This window comes from Mastigoproctus giganteus, chromosome 14 (genome assembly GCF_048544385.1).
Source record: "Mastigoproctus giganteus isolate SK-2022 chromosome 14, ASM4854438v1, whole genome shotgun sequence".
Taxonomy (NCBI): Eukaryota; Metazoa; Arthropoda; class Arachnida; order Uropygi; family Thelyphonidae; genus Mastigoproctus; species Mastigoproctus giganteus.
The window spans coordinates 62824780-62843305 of record NC_143588.1 but is presented as its reverse complement, the minus strand read 5'-3'; the positions used below and the strand labels follow the sequence as shown (position 1 = coordinate 62843305).

General features: G+C 37.2%; 2 protein-coding genes across 3 annotated transcripts in view; one reads left to right on the top strand and one right to left on the bottom strand.

The window, feature by feature from the left end:
- Positions 1–11244, bottom strand: part of mRpL45 (mitochondrial ribosomal protein L45) — a 159321-nt gene extending 148077 nt beyond the window's left edge. Inside the window, exon 1 of the mRNA XM_090388873.1 lies at positions 11177–11244. Coding sequence (XP_090244999.1) covers positions 11177–11242 — 66 coding nt within the window. The 5' untranslated portion in view covers positions 11243–11244. The remainder of the gene's footprint in view (positions 1–11176) is intronic.
- The window catches only part of kra (basic leucine zipper and W2 domain-containing protein kra), a 197024-nt gene continuing 189472 nt past the window's right edge, over positions 10975–18526 (top strand). Inside the window, exon 1 of one of the 2 annotated variants that reach the window (XM_090388872.1) lies at positions 10975–10993. The gene's annotated coding sequence lies outside the window, so the exon portion shown is untranslated. Of the gene's footprint in view, positions 10994–11448; positions 11523–18526 lie in introns of those variants that run through there. The other variant, XM_090388871.1, reaches the window with a different exon arrangement.

Genomic DNA, 18526 nt, shown 5'->3' with positions numbered 1-18526 from the left:
TATCAAACTGCCACTCATTTGTTTCCTCAATGCATAATGTGATGCAGTCACATCTCTGTCTGAATGTTGAATTCTGGGGTATGGGAATCTTGGAGGACAATTGAGTTAAGGACTCTGTTAACTGATTGTTCCTAGGAAAAGATTTCCTTGCTATTTAAATCTCTGATAGAGGAGAAGATCTCTCTCCTGGGTGTATCTTATCTGTTATAAGATACACCCAAGAGAGAGAGATTAGTCCCCAAGGATTGGCATCACTACATCTATCCACAAGTTCTTCCCAGGCATTTCACTTCTCATGGTATATCCTTTTGTGACATGTCTATCCATTCTCTTTATACATATCTTGAAGCCTGTCAATTTCCGGTTGCGGTCTATGGTTTCTGTTTGTCTGCTGAAACTGCTTTCTTGACTGTCTTGTTTGGTTTATAAGGATAGTGAGGCTGTTTGTCCACCAAGGTACATGTTTTGGTCTTCTTTTCTGATTGGGAATTGAAACATCACAAGGTGCAGTGACGAGCTGTTGGACTTCTTTGGCTTGCTGTTCAGCCAAGAGTTGTGCAAGTCTGTTCAGGTTATCATTAATTGTATGGGATCTGACATGATGGTCAAAGACATGCCACTTTGCTCTTTTGGTGTTATATCATGTTATATGTAATATGCTTGGTCTTCTGTTCAACTGTTCTGGAGTAATATTTTGCAGCATAAGCCACAGGTTTCCTTGCACCATGTGGCCATTACTAATACTAATATAGAAGGTGATAGGGTTGTGGTTGCTGGAGCACTGAACTTTCTGGTTTGTGATTCTGTTGCTGATGGTACTGTTAGAGACAGTAATGCCAATGTAGGATTTGCCAAGAGCAGTAACACAGGTGGGAAGATGATCCAGTGTGGTTATGATTTTTGAGGCTGTTTGTGTTGATTAGTTCTTCGAGGAGTTTGCCTTTATGGTGTATTCTGAGACCGTTCCATAGGGTGTAACTAGCACTGGCATCAGCAGCCACCAAGATGCTCTTTCTACTGAGCTTGTGGAATGTGGCCTCCAGAAAGTGCAAGAAGGGCTTGATTGGTTGGTTGTGTTGGCTGCACTGCATGTAGGTTGAGTAGATATAGATCTAGTAGATATAGGCCATAGGTGGTAAAACTTTACATTGCAATTACTGGTTAAACAATCCAAGTGAATTTTACAATACTGCAGTATAATTATGAAGAACACTAACTGAAGTCAGTAGTAACAAACTATAAAAATATACAAACTGTTCATCAATTCACACACTTTGCATTATGCCTTTAGTAGTTTTTGCCATTCTAAATATGATTTCATCCTTGAAAAGAATGCCACATACATGGTTTACAAAAATTTAAAACTGAATATATATCACAACTGACAAATATAGTAGTTTGTTCCCTTCTCGGAGGAAAATGTTTTGTTTTGCAAATGTCTGATGTGCAATTAACATTTCATTGATTTTAAGAAATAAACTGATGTAAATGACACTAATCTACCACATAAAAGGTTAAGCAGTTTTATTGAAAATGTTGCAAATAAACTGAATACAGTGACTTCTCAAAACCCCGCCAAACTGTTTAAGTGTTCCTGCCGAGGGGTATTCAATTTAATTGCAACATTTTCAAAAAAAACAAAAAACAGCCTAATATCTCATACAGCAGATTAATGTTGTTTACTTTAGTTCATTTCAATGAAATGAATAATCACATAATGAATAACTAAATAAATGAATAACCTCTTGAAACTAATTAGTGTTATCAATGTATTTCTTATTGCACCTCTAATTGAGGTGAGATATTTCTTAGTTGGTATGAGATAGTGAGAAACTGAACATCTATACTAATTACTCTTGAATAACTGCTATTATTTCTAAAATTTAACTGACTAATTGAGGGAATATATTGCAGAAGAGAAAACAATAGCTCCATAGTCCTCACTTTGGAAACCACAGTAGCTTGTTTCCCCTCTGTGAGGTATAGAGTTTGCTTCCTTCAGCATCTAATATGAAATTTGTGTTTTGCTGTAAACTGCATGATTTTACTTAGAGGACATGACCAAACTCGCATTATATCCAAAACTGCCGAGAGTTTCCTATAATTTACTATACATGCGGCACTGCATAGTAAATTATAGAAAAACACTCTCCACGGTAAATTATAGAAAAACACTCTCCATGGTAAATTATAGAAAAACAGAGTCTTCATTCCACTCAGTTAATCCACTAGTTCAGGAGGTGGTAAAAACTAGAAAGAAATTAGCAAGGTGCTAAAAGTGAAAAAGAAAGCATAAAACTAACTGGAAGTTGGGTTCAATTAGTTACGCTTTTAATCCTGTCTAAAGAGCTGGGCCCTAGATAATGGCATTGTGGTGCATCAGAAATAAAATGTTGTGGAAATAACATCTTTAAATCCAAAGTAACCCATAAATCTAAAACTACTTAAATATAAATATTAGATTAAAAATTATATAAAATAATAAAAACTAAAATAACCAAAACAAAGATCACAAAGGCAATTAGCAGCTATCTTATCAAGAAAGTATAACTGCCCACAGAAGCCTATAGTATTTCAATTGCCAAACTTTCTAAAGAAAACATGTCACATTTACATTAATTCATAAACATAAAGTAGCTTAAAAAGTATAAAGTTACAGCACAAACTGAATGACATTAAAATTATACTCAAGAAGGGTTGGCTATACCTTCAATACAATGCATTTGTGAATGGAAAAATAATTTAAACAGGCTAGAACTAATTTAAAATTATATAAAACTGATGTACATATGCTTCAGATTAGGTATTTGTATTAGATCATGTGTGAAATTAAAATTTATGCTTGTGTTGCCAAAAAACAAGATAAGTCAAGAACATATTTTTTGTTTTGTTTTTAGTTTCGATTATTTTATGATTTTTATTTCTAATATTATATATAATGGTTTATATATAATATTTATATATAAACCATTATATATTTATACATTCTAATATTTATCAGATTTAGCTTAAAACAGATTTCTATGATACTATGCAATGCTATTATCCAGCTATTAGGAAGGACTGACAGCCCAGTGAAGAAACTATAAATTTGCTTTCTTCTTCATATAAGTATAAATTTTGTTTTGTGCTTCTTCTTCACTTTTGATATACTGCCACTACTGTTACTAATTTTTTTTCCACCTTCAGAACTATTAGATTAATTGAACACAGGGATTCTGCTTTCCTATAATTTCCAATATTTCTTAACATATTTACCAGAAATGTGTTAAGAAATTCTAAGTTGATAAACTTCAAGAAAAACTAAGTTGATAAACTTCCGCTCTTCTAGACTAATGTTATTAGTAGAATCCCACTAAACCCAATGTTGTTTTCTGTATTTATCAATGATTTGATGAAGGTATATCAGGCTTAATAGTAGTAGTAGTAGAGGCATGTGATGCAAGAAAGCAAGCTCATGTGGCATCAGCTGAAAAAAAAAACCATTTCACACATCCATTCCTTATAGAAGTTTGTCTAGTTCCTCCTTGAATTAATTTAAGCTACCAACTTCCAAAACGACAGATGGAAGTTTGCTCCAGCAATCAAGCTGGCTAAAGGCTAATTTACGCACATCTATTCTTCAATAGTTTTTCCTCAATTTGAATTTATGTCCCCTCAGGTTTGCAATCTGAACAAGAGGAAGAATCCGATCAGAATTGAGTCTGCTGAACACATTCAAGGCCTTATACACCTCAATCAGATCACCTCGCAGGTGCCTAACTCTCCAGCCACTGCAATTTGCAGAACTTAAGCCTCCTTGGTAAGAGAACTCCTTAGTTACCCTCACCAATATTGTAGCCCTTCTCTGTACTTGCTCAAGCAACTCTACATCCTTCCTAAAATGAGGCCTCCAGACCTTTACGCAGTACTCAAGGAATGGCCTGACCATTGCCTTATACAAAGGGATAACACCTCCTTTTTCCTACTACCAAAATTCTTGTATATCACCGATAACACACCATGGCCTGATCTGGCAACCTGTCTGCACTGCTCAAAAAACTTCATATCTGACTGCACAATTACTAACAGATCTTTTTCATTTTCTACAACCCTAAGTGTAGTACCACACAGTTGATACATTTCTGTGGGGTTACTTCTACCCGTATGCAGTACTTTGCATTTGTCAATGTTAAACTTCAGTTGCTCATCTACCAACTTTTCTAGATCCTGTTCCAGTAACACACTGCCAACCTTAATATCATCTGCAAAGTTGGATATTAAGCCTGATATACTTCCATCAATATCATTGATAAATATACAAAACAACAGTGGGCCCAACAGCGAACCCTGGGGGACTTCACTAATAATGTTAGTCCATGAAGAGCAGTGTCCATTTATTACCACTCTCTGTCTACTGCCACTCAACCATCCCTTTATCCACTGTAGCAACTTGCACTTAATGACATACCGCTCCAACTTGTACAGCAGTCTTCCCAGTGCAACGATATCAAAAGCTTTTATGAAATCCAAGTATATGATATCAAAATTATTTTTTGCATCCTTTGTGACCACATTGTACTATCCAATCAAATTGGGGAGATGATCCTGCAATGCTTCTTTAACCAGTGACTCCATTATTTTCCCAGGAACAAAAGTTAAACTAATAGGTCTATAATTACTCATGTCGACCTTTGTGAACTGGGGATATATTTGCACATCTGCAGTCCATGGGGACTTTCCGTGTCCAAGGATGCTCTCATAATTATGGCTAAGGGTTCGCTTACTTCCAGTGCCACCAAACTGGATAGATCCTATCCAATCCTGGTGCCTTTCTTATGTTTAATTTCAACAATTTCTCCTCCACTTTGCTCTCAGTTATTACAAATTAAGCTCCATGTTAGAGTTCAATAAGCTTCTATCCTCCACTTCCCGACAGAATTCCTCGTGTGAATGCAGATGCAAAATACTCATTCAGTTTGTCAGCTATCCGAGCAGGATCATCAACAGTTGAACCATCAATAACAAGTGGACCAATCTGATTCATCCCCTTCCTTCTGGAGTTTATATAAGTAAAGAATTCCTTGCTGTTTTTCTTAGCATCCTCTGCCAAAGATTTCTCATAATCTGCCTTTGCTTGCCTAACCTCCTTTGTGACTTGATTACAGACTAGCTTATATCTACCATATGCTTCTGCGTCACCTGATAATTTATATGCATCCCATGCATTTTTCTTCTCTGCCACAAGTCTCATTAGTTCATCTGACATCCGTTTAGGCCTAAACCTTGAACAGAATTTCTTAATCAGTGTAAAAAGCCTAGTAGCTTCCACAATTAATTCTTTGAATTCTTCCCATTTAGAATTTGCTGTTGGTAACATCATCAGTTGGTCCCACTGTAAAACATTTAAAAACTGAGATCACTGTAGTTACTTAATGTCCAAGTTTGTAGACGATACGAAGGTTGGCAGGGTTGTTAATGACAGTATGCTAATTCAACAGGATCACGAAAAGTTGAGCAGATGGAATGAGAGGAGGCAACTGAGGTTTAGCATTAACAAGTGCAAAGTACTGAATATTGGTAGCAGTAATCCCAGAGTAATGTACCAACCATGTGATACTACACTCAGGGTAGTGGAGTAAGAAAAACACTAGGGTATTGTTCAGTCAGATATGAAGTTTTCTAAGCAGTGCAGACAGGCAGCAAGAGTAGATCATGGGGTCTTGTCAATGATATACAAGAATTTTGATAGCAGGGAGGTGCTACTGTTGCAACTGATTTGCATCAAAAGTTGACGCAAATCAGTTGAGAATGATCCAAGGTCTGGTCAGCCATCTGAAGCAATTATTTCTAAAACAATTGCCATCATTGAATAAAAAAATTTAAGAACATAGAAGAATTAGTGTCTGAACTTGAAAAAGTACTTAACATTTCCTATGGAAGCATTTTAACAATAATACATGAGAATTTGGGAACGTCTAAAGTTTGTTCAAGATGGGTTCCTGGAAACCTTTCCACTTATGACAAACATCACAGAGTGGAGTCATCGAAAGAGAATTTAAAATTAATTCTTGCTAATCCAGATAGATTTTTATCCTCTTTGGTGACTGGTGACGAAACTTAGCTACATTTTTATGATTCTGACTCCAAATCAGAAAGTATGCAGAGGAAGTACATAGGATCTCCAACTTCGAAAAAGTTTCAAACCCAACCTAACCATCAGCTGGAAAAGTGTTGGCTTAAATTTTAAGGGAACACAAAAGGATTGTTTTAATTGATTATCTTACACCTAAACCACAATAACAGGGGAATATTATACCAAAATTAAAAGGTGCAATTAGAGGAAAAAGAAAAGGGAAGTTGTTTCATCACGTTTTGCTTCTCCGTGACAAATACATTTGTGTTGGGTTGCACAAGATAAAATTCATAAACCACCATCTGTGTAGGCTAGGTAATTATTATTTGTTTGGAAATGTCAAGTCTCATCTTCATGGAACTCATTTTAAAGATGAAAAGCTAAAATCAGTTGGGTTTGATCCTCAACCTGAAGATTTTTTTTTGAAGGATTAAACACAAAAACTATATTGAACTTCAAAGCAAATACATTGAAATATAAATAAATCACAGAATTTTGTACCTATGTCTTTTATACTCTATTCTCAGAATTTTTTAACCATCCTTTTTACCATACTGTTAGACCTGCCACCACAAGTCCCTAAAGAGTTAGTGAGCCCAACAGCTAGCTTGGGATGGTCGGTAAAGATCACATGGACAACATTCAGAAATCTGGCAGTGATCCATAATTTATTGTTTCACCTTTGCACAGGCAGATAGACAACTTTTTCTGCCCCTTCTTGTTCTACCCCCTGATAAGAACATCTTTCTGAATCTCTTTTTTATCTTGCATTTTTACTTTTTCTATTCTCTTATACTCGGGAGTAATCCTGTGTTCCCCTTTAAAGACCAGGGAGGGATCATCAGCTAACAGTTTAAGAAAATTTGTGCATCAACAAATCAATTAAATCTTGAAATGGAAAAACTGTCTGTGAAAAAGTACAAATATGGAAAACCCTATGCAACATTAGATACAGATGTGAGTCTAAATTTGGTGTTACAGGTGCTCTTGTAATGCAGTTGGTGCAACAAATGCCAGAAGGTTGTGGCCATAAATATTAAAATAAATAAAAATATTAGTTTTCTAATTTTCTCACACTTCGTAACTTATTTCTACTTTTGCATAGTATCATTTCAGGCAAATGATGCAAGGAAGCAAACTTATACATCATTACTCAAAAAAAAAAAAAAAATCACTATCCACCGTGTCCATTCACTCTAATAATTTATCTAACTTTTCCTTAAATTTATTGAAACTGCCCACTTCCACAATACTAGATATAATTTGTTCCAACTATCAATTACTCTCTGGCTGCAAGAAAACTTTGCTTTCAGCCAGAATCTGTAAGCATCCCTTTTCAATTTCAGTCCCATTCTGAGAAAGAGTAAAGATGCCATCAGCATTTAGTTCACTCGATCTATTTAAAGCCTTAAACACTTCAATCAGGTGTGTTCATTACTACCTAGTTTCTAAGTGCTGCATTTGCTAAAGGCTTTTGTGATACGAGTACATGTTTGTGACCTTGGCTAATCTTGTCGCTCTTCTCTGCATCCATTCATACAGAACCACATCCTTCTAAAATGAGGCTTCCAGAACATGTATACAGTATGTATGTAGGTAGGCTCCATATGAAGCCTAAACCATTGATTTATACAATGGGATAATAACCTCCTTGTCCTTGCTGGCAAAATTCCTGTGTATCACTGACAAAATCCTATGATCTATCCTAACAGCCTGCCTAGAAAACTTCATGGCAGATTACAATTATCCCCAGGTCTCCACTACCATGAATGAAATACCCAATTTGTATGTTATTCTGGGATTACTGCAATCCACATGCAGTATCTTGCATTTACTTTTCAACCTCAATTTACACTTCTCAGTCCCCAGGGGCTCACAACTGGTGAGTATGGGCTTGGCACACCCAGGGCCCTGAGCTGGATATCATCATTCTTATCTTTCTTGGTGATTCCCTTCTACTTCTGACTCTCGTTCTCCCACTCTCTCTCTCTCTCTCTCTCTCTCTCACACACACACACACACACAAACACACACACACAGACACACAGGGTAACTCAGATTTTTTATTTTTTTATTTTGGCTGGTGCAGCAAAAGCCTCAGGCTCCCTTGCACCATATGACTAATTATAATAATAATCTATCTAAGGTAATGTTATTACAAATGCTGCTTTTGGCATTAGCATTAGTAGAGGCATTTGATGCAAGAAAGCAAGCTTATGCAGCATCAGCCAAAAAATAAAATAAAATAAATAAAAAAAAATAAATAAATAACCACTTCCACTTCACCCCTCTGTTCATTCGAAATACCTGTCCAGCTGAGCCTTAAACTTATCAACTTCCACGACAAGGGATGGAAGTCTGTTCCATCAACCAACCACCCGCTGGCTAAAGGCAAATTTCCTCACGTCTATCCTACATCTGTCTTTCCTCAATTTGAATTTATGCCCTCTCAGGTGATTTTTCTGAGCAAGAGAAAGAATCCCATCAGCATTGAGCATGCTCAAACCATTCAAGGCTTTATACACCTCAATCAGATCACCTCGTTGGTGCCTAGTCTCCAGACACTGTAATTTGCAAAACTTAAGCCTTTCTTCGTAAGAGCACCCCTTTGTTCCATTCACCAATCTTGTTGCCCTTCTCTGTACTCGTTCCAGCATCCCTACATCCTTCTTGAAATGAGGCCTCCAGACCTGTATACAGTACTCTAGGTGTGGCCTGACCATTGCCTTATACAAGGGAATAATCACCTCCTTATCCCTGCTAGAAAAATTCCTATATATCATCAACAATACACCATAAGCTACTCTTGCAGCCCGTCTGCACTGTCAGAAAACTTCATATCTGCCTGCACAACTACCCCCAGGTCCCTTTCATTCTTTACCACTGTCAGTGTAGTACCACAGAGTTGATACGTTGCTCTGGGGTTGCTGTTTCCCCATATGTAGTACTTTACGTTTGTCAATGTTAAACTTCATTTGCCACCTCTCAGCCCATCTGCTCAACCTTTCCAGATCTTGTTGCAGTAGCATAGTGTCAGTAGTGTCCTTGACAACCCTGCCTACCTTCGTATCATCTGCAAACTTGGACATTAAGCTTGATATACCATCATCAATATCATTTATAAATACAGAAAATAATAATAGACCCAATACTGAACCCTGAAGAACTCCACTAATAACATTAGTCCACGATGAGCAGTGTCCATTGATTACCACTCTCTGTCTTCTCCCCCTCAACCACCCCTTTATCTATAGCAGCAATTTGCCTCCAATGCCACACTGCTCCAATTTGTGCAGCAGCCTTCCATGTGCAACAGTATCAAAAGCCTTTCTAAGATCCAAGTATATAATATCAAAGTTATTCCCTGCATCCAGTTCTTTTGTGACTGCATCATAGTATCCAATCAAATTGGTCAGGCAAGACTTCCCCTTAACAAAACCATGCTGTGTCTGAGCTATAACTGAAATCTTGTCTAGATGATCCTGCAGTAATTCTTTAACCAGTGCCTCCATTAATTTTCCGGGAACAGAAGTTAAACTAACAGGTCTATAATTACTTGTGTCGCCTTTTGATCCTCCTTTGTGAATTGGGGTCACATTTGCACATCTCCAGTCCATGGGCACTTCCCCTGAGTCCAAGGAAGCTCTCATAATTATGGCTAGGGGTTTGCTTACTTCCTTTGCTGCCTCCTTTAATATAACTGGATAGATCCCATCCACCCCAGGTGCCTTTCTTGTATTTATCTTCAACAATTTCTCCTCCACTTTACTCTCAGTTATTACAAGATTCTCTAGCTTACTGCCAGAGTTGAATACACCTCTGGCATTCCCCTCACTGAATAACTCTTCATGTGTGAATGTCGAGGTAAAATATTCATTTAGTTTGTTAGCTACCTGAGCAGGATCATCAACAGTTGACCCATCGATATCAAGTGGACCAATCTGATTCATCCTCTTCCTTCTAGAGTTTACATAAGTAAAGAACTCTTTGCTGTTTTTCTTTGCATCCCTTGCCAAAGATTTCTCGTAATCAGCCTTTGCCTGCCTAACCTCCTTTGTATCTTGGTTACAGATCAACTTGTATCTATCATAGGCTTCTGTGTCATGTGTTAATTTGTATGCATCCCATGCATTTTTTTCTCTGCCTGTCTCATTAGTTCATCTGACATCCACTTAGGCCTAAACTTTGAACAATATTTCTTAGTTTCTCTCTACTTTTTCTCTATATTTCTCTTTCACACACACACAGACCCAGGGTAACTTAGATTTTTTTTTTTTTTTTGGCTGGTGCAGCAAAAGCTTCAGGCTCCCTTGCACCATATGGCTAATTATAATAATAATCTAAGGTAATGTTATTACAAATGCTACTTTTGAGATCCGTTGGTGTTATTCGTCATATCAGTATTTTCAAAACATTGTACTATAAGTGCAAAACTTAAATATTGTCCATCTTTTAACATATCTTTTTAGATTATTTATAAATGGGGAAAAAACAGATCGACGTTGTAGTTTGCTGATCTCCAGCAGAGGGAATGAAACTGGCGATTCCCCTGTCAGTTATTCCATGCACGACTGAAATCGCCATCGTAAGCTAATTTTTGTGGTATTTCAAACTGTATGAACTAAAGTACTATAAAAATTGACCCACTATGGCCTGAGCGGATGCGCAATGAATTTTCAAGAGCACCAGAAATAAGTGCTGTTTATATAAAGCGATGCGATACTGTGTAACGTGCGACTGTCAAGACAGCTAACATGAGGTACTCCTGTTTTCCATTAGAAATACAGAAATTCCTTTGAAGATAATAGTTGTGTGCTTACGTATCACTTATAAAGCCGAAGTTCCAAATTTACATTTTAGAACTGATATCATAAATTTGTAAGTACCAAGCCATTTCAGAGTGAAAATTATTTATTCTCTTTTTACACAGTGTAATTACTGTGCAACTTTTATTCAATGACGATTTTTCCATTTGCAGCTTTTATTGAAGAAAAACAGTTATCAAATTCACCGCCTGTCTAATTAACTACCTAGCTGTCTAATTGTCATTCACATGCTTACCGTATTGCACAAAGTAACTGCAAATTTTTGTGTATTCTTTAGACTCAACAGCATTCTGCTCGCCATCATGCTAGTCACAATTCTGTCGGTAAAATAAAATACGTATTAAATGGTCTTAAATATTTTCAAAATTTAATAATTTACCCATATATTTTTTTTAAAAATTATTTCATAAAAAAAGGATAATTAATTCAATAATCATCAAACAGTTTACTAATTCAAATTGATTTTCTTTTACTTTAAATTATTCCTCGACAACACCCGGATGTAGACTGTTAACACGTTGTAGGGTTAGAAGATTTTCCGGAAGAGTTGGGCAAGCGTGTTTGGGTAGGAGCGACAAGGTGTAAGTTCGAAATTCTTCATTTTTGTTATAAGTCTGTTTGTATATCTCCTCTTTTTGCTGTCATAACAAGTGATATCGTGTTTTTATTCTTTTCAATGTTTGCAGTTATTTTCAATATTAAGTACAGAACAATATTTTCTAAGGTAGGCTTAGCGAATGCGTTACTATGGGCTATGGTTTGTCATACTGCTGAATGTCGCTTTGTCGTTACTTAACATGATAAATGGGTTATTGGAAATTGCGTAATTGTAGTCGTATTTATGTATATTATGATTTTAAATAATCATGTACATTTTTATAATAAAATCTTTACAATATGTTATTACAGGTCATTTTCATTTAAAAAAAAAAAAAAAAGTAGCAAAGTCGAAATAGAAAATTAAGCTATTACCCAGAAGACAGAAAATCAGTGATATTCCATTATTTCAATTAATATTTTGCTCAGTGTGGATTTGTTTATGCATTCTGAATCTGTAATTATCCTTTTGTTTTATTTTTTTATTCTGTTTGTTAATCCGAAACAATCCATGTTAACTTCGCAAATAGAGCGATTGGTTCTACTCAATTTAGAAATATGTAAATTATAGTTTAAGTGTATAAAGATCGATATATTCGAACGTTGTATTCATTAAAAGAAAATTTTTTAGAGCTATCGTTTGTATCACACAACATGAGCTGTCAAGAAAAAAAGAAGAAAAAAGAGAAACTTGAATAGTCGTTTAATTATCCAACTTTACTTCAGTTAGTGAAACCAAATATCCGAAGTTTAGCATGATATCTATAAAAAATGCAGATGTCATGTAAATTAATATAAATATTAGACAAACGTGTTGATCTGGAAAAATGTATGCCTAACATAACACTTATTTCAATGTCATATTATCTTGCTAGGTATTATTAGATTAATAATGGTGCTGTATTAAAAGTACAGCTTGAAATTGAAAACTTATTTTGCTAGTGCAGTGGTATTTTATTTGTAGTCATCTGCATATAGGTGGTAGATGACTTTCATCAACCGGTGAAATACCACCACTTTGCTTATTGGAGGCTTGAAGTGGTGAAACCCATGTTTAGTCTCTAGAGCAAAGTTTCCGGCATCCCCTCCCCCCCATACTTCTCCTTCAACCCATGCACGGTACTAAGTACTATAGATTTTGATACCTTTCGTGTTTGGGGTTTTCATAAAAAAAAAAATATAGGTGAATAGGTTATCTGCTCAGTTTGTTGTGGCTGAAATTCACTTGTGGGTGCACCCTCCAGACTGTTGGTGATATGGCAGTAATTACTGGAGAAGACTCTGCCAATTCCTAAGGCTTTTCATACTGATTAAGAAATACTGTTCAAGAATTACGCCTAAATGGGTCAGATGAACTAATGAGACATGTGGCAGGGAAGAAAAATGCATGCAATGCATATAAATTATCCGGCAACACAGAAGCCTGTGCCAGATATAAGCTAGTCTGTAATCAATTCACAAAGTGGATAAGGAGATCAAGCAAACAAAGACAGATTACAAGAAATCTTTGGCAAAGGATGCTAAGAAAAACAGCAAGGACTTCCTTACTTTTATAAACTCTAGAAAGAAGAGGATAAATTAGATTGATCCACTTGATGTTGGTGGTTCGACTGTTGATGATCCTGCTCAGATAGCTGACAAACTGAATGAGTATTTTGCATCTACGTTCACACATGAGGAATTCTTTAGGGCAGTGAAGGACAGAAGCTTATTAAACTCGGTAAATCTTTAGATTACAGTGCACCCTCCAGACTGCCGGCGAGGAGAAGAGGAAGATGGCAGTGATTAACATGTTTAACCCATTATGGTTAGTGTTAGTTAGGGTGTTTATCCTCCCCCTTACCACTGTTTTAAAATCAGGAACTCATTTTCCTATTTTAAAACAGGGGAAATGGGGGATAAACACCCTAAAACTGAGGTAGTCTGGAGGGTGCACCCGAATCTAAAGTTTGGCCTTAAAACTAACAGGGAGTTTAATGATTTTGTAATAACTGAGTGCAAAGGAGGAGAAATTGTTGAAGTTAAACAGAGGAAAGGCATCTGGGGTAGACGGGATCTATCCAGTTATATTAAATAAAAGGAGGCAGCGAAGGAAGTAAGCAAACCCTTAGCCATAATTATGAGAGCATCCTTGGATTCAGGAGAAGTCCCCATGGACTGGAAATGTGCAAATGTGTCCCCAATTCACAAAGGGGGATCAAAAGGTGACGTGAGTAATTACAGAGCTGTTAGTTTAACTTCTGTTCTGGAGAAAAATGATGGAATCAGTGGTTAAAGAATCACTGTACGATCATTTTGACAAGACTGCAGTAATAATTCAGACACAGCATGGGTTTGTTAAGGGAAAGTCTTCTGACAAATTTGATTTGATATTATGATGTGGTTACAAAGGAACTGGATGCAAAAAATAATTTTGATATCATATACTTAGATTTCAGGAAAGTTTTTGATACTTTTGCACATGGAAGACTGCTATACAAATTGGAGCAGTATGCTATTAAGGGTAATTTTGCTACATTTGGATAAAAGGTTGTTTGAATGGGAGACGACAGAGAATGGTAATCAATGGACGCTGCTCTTTGTGGACTAATGTTATCAGTGGAGTCCCCCCAGGGTTCGGTGTTGGCCCACTGTACTTTTGTATATTTATCAATGATATTGACACGTTGCTACTAATGACCTTAAGAGTAAGAGATCTGCAGATTTACTTAAAAGTATAGGTCAGCGTTGAAAAAAAAAGTCATGAGTTAGAATTAAATTTGAAAGTGTCTGAAATTCTGCCCAGGCACGATAGGAGGGAGTATATGATGAGAGCCTTGTCGGTCAATTCAGCCCTGGAAAGAGATTGTGCAAGGCTCATGGGGTAGAATTTTTTTCAGTGTTGACTGTGCTTGCTACAGCAGAGACTGCTTCTATAGAGATGGGATACACTTAAATAGAAAGGGTGCAAGAATATTTGTTGATGCTAATGAGTCAGTGTTAGGTGGGTCACAAAACTTCTAGACTGGGGGGGATTCACAGACTAAAAGATTAACAGTAGCCGCAGGCAGAGGTGAAAGTGATTCTTGCACTGCTTCTATTGTAATGAACAGCAGCGTAGAGAGCAAGTTGCTGGGGATTTCAAGAGCTGCTGGGAGTCGTCATGGAACAAGTGGTTACCCTAGCACATGGGCTGTGTTAGGGTAACTTAGAGTGCACGTATACTTCCATGTAAAAATGCTAGAAGTATAGTAAATAAAATTGATGAATTTGGAGTGCTTATCAAGACATCAAAGGCATATATTTTTGGGATATCAGAGACATGGGGTCAAACATATATAAGCAGTGCATAATTGTAATTTGAGGAGTACAATGGGGTAGGAAGGGAGAAGGGGTTATGCTGTTAGTTAAGAAACACAAAATCTAAGGAAGTGCATCCAGTTGACATGGGTAGACAGTGCAATGTAGAGTCAGTTTGGTGTGATGTAAATACTGGCAAAGGGAAAATAAGGGTAGGAGTGTGTTATAGGCCTAATGAGTACAACGAATAATTGTACAGTGAAATAAAGTAGGCCAGTAAATTAGAAAGTCTAATAATGGAGGATTTCAACTTCCCAGATATTAACTGGAACTTGTGGATTGGTCACTCCCACACTAGTAAGATTTAGTGCATGTTCGAGAGGCAACCAAAGTGAGAGTAATACTCTTGATATCGTTATCAGCAGTGATTATTCATTCATTAAGAATTAGCAGATAAAGGAACCACTGGGTGTACTGATGTGAAATTTACTTAGATGTAACTACCATCAAAGGTAAAGGGATGGGTTTTTGTGTTCGTAAAGGTGACTACAGTGGTCTCAGACACACGTTAAATTCTATACAGTGGGATCAACTGATGACGTTAAAACAGTGAATTCTAAATGGGAACCCTTCAAGGAATTAATCTTGGAAGCTACTAGGCTTTTCATACCAACTAAGAAATACTGTTCAAGATTTAGTCCTAAATGGATGAGATGAACTGATGAAGCTTGTGGCAGAGAAGAAAAATGCATGGGATGCATATAAATTATCGGATGACACAAGCCTATAGCTAGTCTGTAATCAAGTTACAAAGGAGGTTAGGCAGGCGAAGGCTGATTACAAGAAATCCTTGGCAAAGGATTCAAAGAAAAACAACAAATATGTCTTTGCTTATGTAAATTCTAGAAGGAAGGGGATAAATCAGATTGGTCCACTTGATATTGATGGTTTGACTGTTCATGATCCTGCACAGATAGCTGACAGACTAAAAGAGTATTGCATCTACATTCACACATGAGGAATTCTGTAAGGAAGAGGAGGACAGAAGTTTACTAAACTCTAACAGGGAACTAAATGATTTTGTAATAACAGAGCCATTTGGAGGAGAAATTGTGGAAGTTAAACATAAAAAAGGCACCTGGGGTAGATGGAATCTATCTAGTTATATTAAAGGAGGCAGTGAGGGCAGTAAGCCAACCCCTAGCCATAATTATGAGAACATCCTTAGATTAAGGGGAAGTCCTCATGGTACTGGAGATGTGCAAATGTATCCACAATTCACAAAGGGGGTTGAAAAAGGTGACACAAATAATTATATACTGTACCTGTTAGTTTAACTTGTGTTCTGGGGAAAATAATGGCGTCACTGGTTAAAGAAGTGATGCAAGATCACCTAGACAAGACTGTAGTAATAGTTCAGACACAGCACATGTTTGTTAAGGGGGAAGTCTTGTTTAACCAGTTTGATTGGATACTACGATGTGGTCACAAAGGAACTGAATGCAAAAAATAATTTTGATATATACTTGGATTTCAGGAAAGCTTTTAACACTGTGTCGCATGAAAGACTGCTGTACAAATTTGAGCGGTGTTGGCATTAAGGGCAAGTTGCTGCAATGGATGAAGGGATGATTGAGTGGGAGACTGCAGAGTGGAAATAAATGGACGCTGCTCTGTGTGGACTAATGTTATTAGTGGAATCCCTCAGGGTTTGGTGCTGGGCCCATTGTTGTTTTGTGTATTTTTCAGTGATATCGATGAAAGTATATGAGGTTTAATGTCCAAGTTTGTAAATGATACAAAGGTTGGCAGGGTTGTTAATGACACTAAAGACAGTATGCTACTGCAACAGGATCTAGAAAAGTTATGCTGAATGGCTGAGAAGTGTCAGCTGAAGTTTAAGATTGACAAATGCAAAGTACTACATATGGATAGCAGTAACCCAAGATAAATGTACCTACCAACTGTGTAGTACTGCACTCAGGGAGGTGGAGAATTAAAAAGTCCTAGGGGTATTTGTGCAGTCAGATATGAAGGTCTCTGAGCAATGCAGACTGGCTGTCAGAGCAGGTCATGGAGTTTTTTTTTTTTCAGTGATAGATATGGATTTTGCTAGAAGAGACAAGGAGGTGAGTATCCCTTTGTATAAGGCAATGGTTAGGCCACACCTTGAGTACTGCGTACAGGTCTGAAGGCCTCATTTTAGGAAGGATGTAAAGTTGCTGGAATGAGTACAGAGAAAGGCAACAAGATTGGTGAGAGGAACAAAGGGGTGCTCTTACCAAGAGAGGCTTGAGTTTTGCAAGTTGCAGCATCTGGAGACTAGGCACATGCGAGGCAATCTGAGTTGAGGTGTACAAGTCCTTAAATGATTTGAGCAGGCTCAGTGGTGATGGGATACTTCCACTTGCTCAGACTAAGAACCTGACGGCATAGATTCAAACTGAGATAAGACAGTTGTAGAATAGATGTGTGGAAGTTTGCATTTAGCCAGCGGGTAGTTGATTGCTGGAGTAGACTTCCATCTGTAGTTGTGGAAGTTGATAGCTTAAATAAATTTGAAGGGTGATCTAGAAAAGTTAGGCAGATGGGCTGAGAAGTGGCAACTTTAATTTAATATTGATACATGCAAAGTACTGCATATGGGTAGCAGTAACCCAAGAGAAACATGCCAACTGTATAGTACTACACTCGTGAAGGTGGAAAATGAAAAAGACCCTGTGGGCTAATTGTGCAGTCATATATGAAGGTCTCTGGGCATTTGGAGTGACCGGATGGGTGAAATGGCAAGGGGCTTTTTTTTTTTTGCTGATTCTGTATAAGATTGCTTTAACTAATGCTAATGCTGCCAGGACAGCTCGTGGGGTTTTGTCAATGATATACAGAAACTTTGCTAGCAGGGATAAGAAGGTGATTATCCCTCTGGATAAAGTCATGGTTAGCCCGCATCTTGAGTACTCTATACAGGTCTGGAGGCCACAATTTAGGAAGGATGTAGATCTGGAATGTGTGCATAGAACGGCAACCAGACTGGTGAAGGGAACAAAAGGTGCTCTTACCTAGAAAGGCTTCAGTTCTGCAAATTGCAGTATTTCAATACTAGGCTGGGAGATCTTATTGAGGTGTTTAAAGCCTTGAATGGATTGTGTAAGCTGAATGTTATTGGCATTCTTGCACTTGATGAAACTATACACAAGGGAGCATAAATTCAAGTTCAGGTAGGATTGTTGGAAGTTTGCCTTCAGCCTCCAGGTGGTTGATTGTTGGAACAGGCTTCTATCTATTGTTTGTTGTGGAAGTTGATGGTTTGAATAAATTGGAGGAACTAGACAAATTCTTGGATGGCACGGATAGGTGAACTGTGTAGGGTTTTTTTTTTTTTTTTTTTTTTTGGCTGATGCTATATAAGCTTGCTTTCTTGCATCATTTGTCATTACTACTGCTAACAATTTCTCTTCCTTTTTCCTTTCAGTTATCACAATCATTTAGCTCCCCTTTAGTGTTTCATAAACTTCTGGTATACCCTTCTTTAAAGAATTCCTTTTGTGAATGTATATGCAGGGTCATTAACAGTTAAGCCATTGACATCAAGTGGCCAAATGTGTTTCAACCCCTTCCTTCTACTGTTAATTTTAGTAAAGAAGTCTGTGCTGCTGTTCTTTGCCAGGTTGTTTCTTGTAGTTTTTCTTATGTTTCCTAACCTCCTTTG